Here is a 2,449-nt window from a genome sequence, read left to right as displayed (position 1 = left end):
CAAAACTTCGTTGGCACGTATACGATCACGGCCGACCATCTTCTTCTTTGGGCGGGACGACTCGGCATCAAGCTCGTTATACACCGACACAAAATAGTTTAGCGTGTCGTTGTCGGAAGACGACTCGGTATCGGTATCGCTAGACATCGGAAACGTCGAATCGGTAGGGAATTCCATTTGAGAAAGATATAAAAAATTGGGTGAAATGGGTTTAAAATGGTTAAAAGATAGAGTTTGGTGTGTGAAAAAATGGTTAAATGTGGATATATATATATATATATATATAAATAAAGTGGATTTTTTTTTTGTTTTTATTTAAGTTACCGTTCATCAACGGTCGAATGTTTCAACGGCTACTTTTCAACGCGTTATGGCCAGCACGCGTTAAAAGAAACACGCGTTATCGATGTACCGGCGGCGGTGTGCCGTGGTTGTTTAACGCGTTATGGCCTTGCCATAACGCACCGCCCCGGGTCCTCTTATTATATAATCTATATCTGTTTTAATCTTTTTGTACATGTATGCTTTTGTTGGTTATTACATAACACAAAATTTAATATAACACAGTAAATATATTTTGGAAAACTTAGAATAAAAATTAGGCATTAATATATGAATAATATTTTTCGATTATTTCATTTTTTTGACGCGGACTTCAATAACGATATGATAAGTGGGGACCAAACGCCAACCAATTAAATTTGACTTATTACTAGATCCAAAAAAATGGTATTCCTACCACTTATTTCCGTAGGACCCACCAAACACCTAGCTTATAAATATAAGGGTGAAGGGGGTGCACACCTAATAGGTGAGTGCACTCTCTTACGCCAAACCAATCCCCGTGTGCCACATCAACTCCCCTCTTAAACTCCCCTAACACCCCCATTTGATGGCGCCACTCCCCTATTAGGTGAATTGGGTTTTTTTTTAAAAAAAAAAAAAAAAAAAGAAAAGAAAATACCTGATTGGTTGAAACAAAGCTGGCCCCACCACCTTTCCCCTCTCTCCGTCGGTAACCTCACACCCATCTTCACCCCCGATTCGGGACCCCGCGGGGATGGCGGCGGTGTTCCCGATCGGGGAAATGGTTCACCGCTTCCCTCCCCGATTGCGCCCCGTATACCCTAACAAAAGGAATATGTTTTTTTTTATGTGTTTCTATTGTTTATAACACGAATTCCTCTAAAAAATACAGTTCTAAAACTTTATGTGCCAATCATTAGTTATTATATTTGTTGCTAAATCTGGTAATTAATAACCTGGTTGGTAGTATTTTTAAGTGCATTTTGTTTCATTTATGTGTACTTCATATACCAGTAGATTTTTTTTTTTTGAAAGATAACTTTTATAAAAACACACCGGCCTGGCTAAAAACCGCACAGAACCGGAAAAACACTACAGCATATACAAGGGGCTATTACACCAATCCTCCCAGACTAACTCAGAAAACCTGGACCTATTTTTGAGCCAAAAGAAACTGAGCGACTTGACCTCCCCAAAAATCTCTTCCTTGCTAGCGTTAATTCCCGAGAAAATCTTAGCGTTCCTAGCTTTCCATACACACCAACAAGTCACAATAACCAACCCGAAGATAATCTTTTTGGCCTTCTTCTCAGCCGGAACATTGTCATGCAGGTTCAAAATGTCACTGAATGAGAAAGCAAAAACATTGGGAATACCTATCCATGCACACAGCCGGTTCCAGATATAATCCGACAGCTCGCACCCGGTAAAAATGTGATCCACAGATTCCGTGGGGTCGCCGCAAAACACACACTCAGCGGACTCGAGGATGATATTTCTCCTGACCAGAGCTTGCCTAGTAGGAATACGGTTAAGCTGAGCACTCCACATAAAAATGTTGCATTTCGACGGAACCCATTTACAGCTTCTGAATGGCCGAAACCCATCATTTTTAAGCGACTCCATGGCAGTAGACTTGAAGGAAGCTGCAGAGAACTCGCCATTAGAGCTCGGGATCCATTTCCAACCATCCTTAACCGAAGACAGGGATCAAAGAAAGCGAAGCCGACAACACACGAAGCTCCAGAAGTTCGGCATCGGACGACGGCGGACTTCTCCACTTCCAACATCTACTGACCGCATCCCCCCCTTCCATTAACCGATCGAAAACCCGGCAATTTTTTTCCGATTCAAGAGCAAAGAGCCGTGGAAACTTATCGCATAACGGCTCCTCCTCAAGCCAAACATCTATCCAAAAACGAATTCTTTTGCCATCCCCCAGAACACCCTTAATTAGATTATTAATTTTCTGCCCATTTATAATAAGTTTTTTCTCCAATCTAACAATATTCAACCATGTCCCTGAAATCGCCGTATTGAAAGGTAAAACTGACCACGCTCTATTGTTACCGTGACAAGCCGCAACTACTTTACTCCATAAAGAATCAACATCGTATTTGAACCTCCAAATCCATTTCGACAG

General features: G+C 41.4%; 1 protein-coding gene across 1 annotated transcript; it reads right to left on the bottom strand.

Moving 5' to 3' along the window:
• Window positions 1-1,398: 1,398 nt before the first annotated feature.
• Window positions 1,399-1,932, bottom strand: LOC110933739. Its single transcript, XM_022176945.1, has one exon. It carries the CDS (start codon window positions 1,930-1,932, stop codon window positions 1,399-1,401), a length of 534 nt encoding a protein of 177 aa, XP_022032637.1.
• Window positions 1,933-2,449: the final 517 nt, after the last annotated feature.

This window comes from Helianthus annuus, chromosome 4, assembly GCF_002127325.2.
Source record: "Helianthus annuus cultivar XRQ/B chromosome 4, HanXRQr2.0-SUNRISE, whole genome shotgun sequence".
Lineage (NCBI taxonomy): Eukaryota > Viridiplantae > Streptophyta > Magnoliopsida > Asterales > Asteraceae > Helianthus > Helianthus annuus.
Note: the sequence above shows the minus strand (reverse complement) of the source record. Positions and strands in the feature narration are given on the sequence as shown.

Excerpts from the sequence above, each read along its gene's own strand:
- LOC110933739 (XM_022176945.1), bottom strand. The coding sequence starts at position 1,932 with ATGGAGTCGCTTAAAAATGATGGGTTTCGGCCATTCAGAAGCTGTAAA.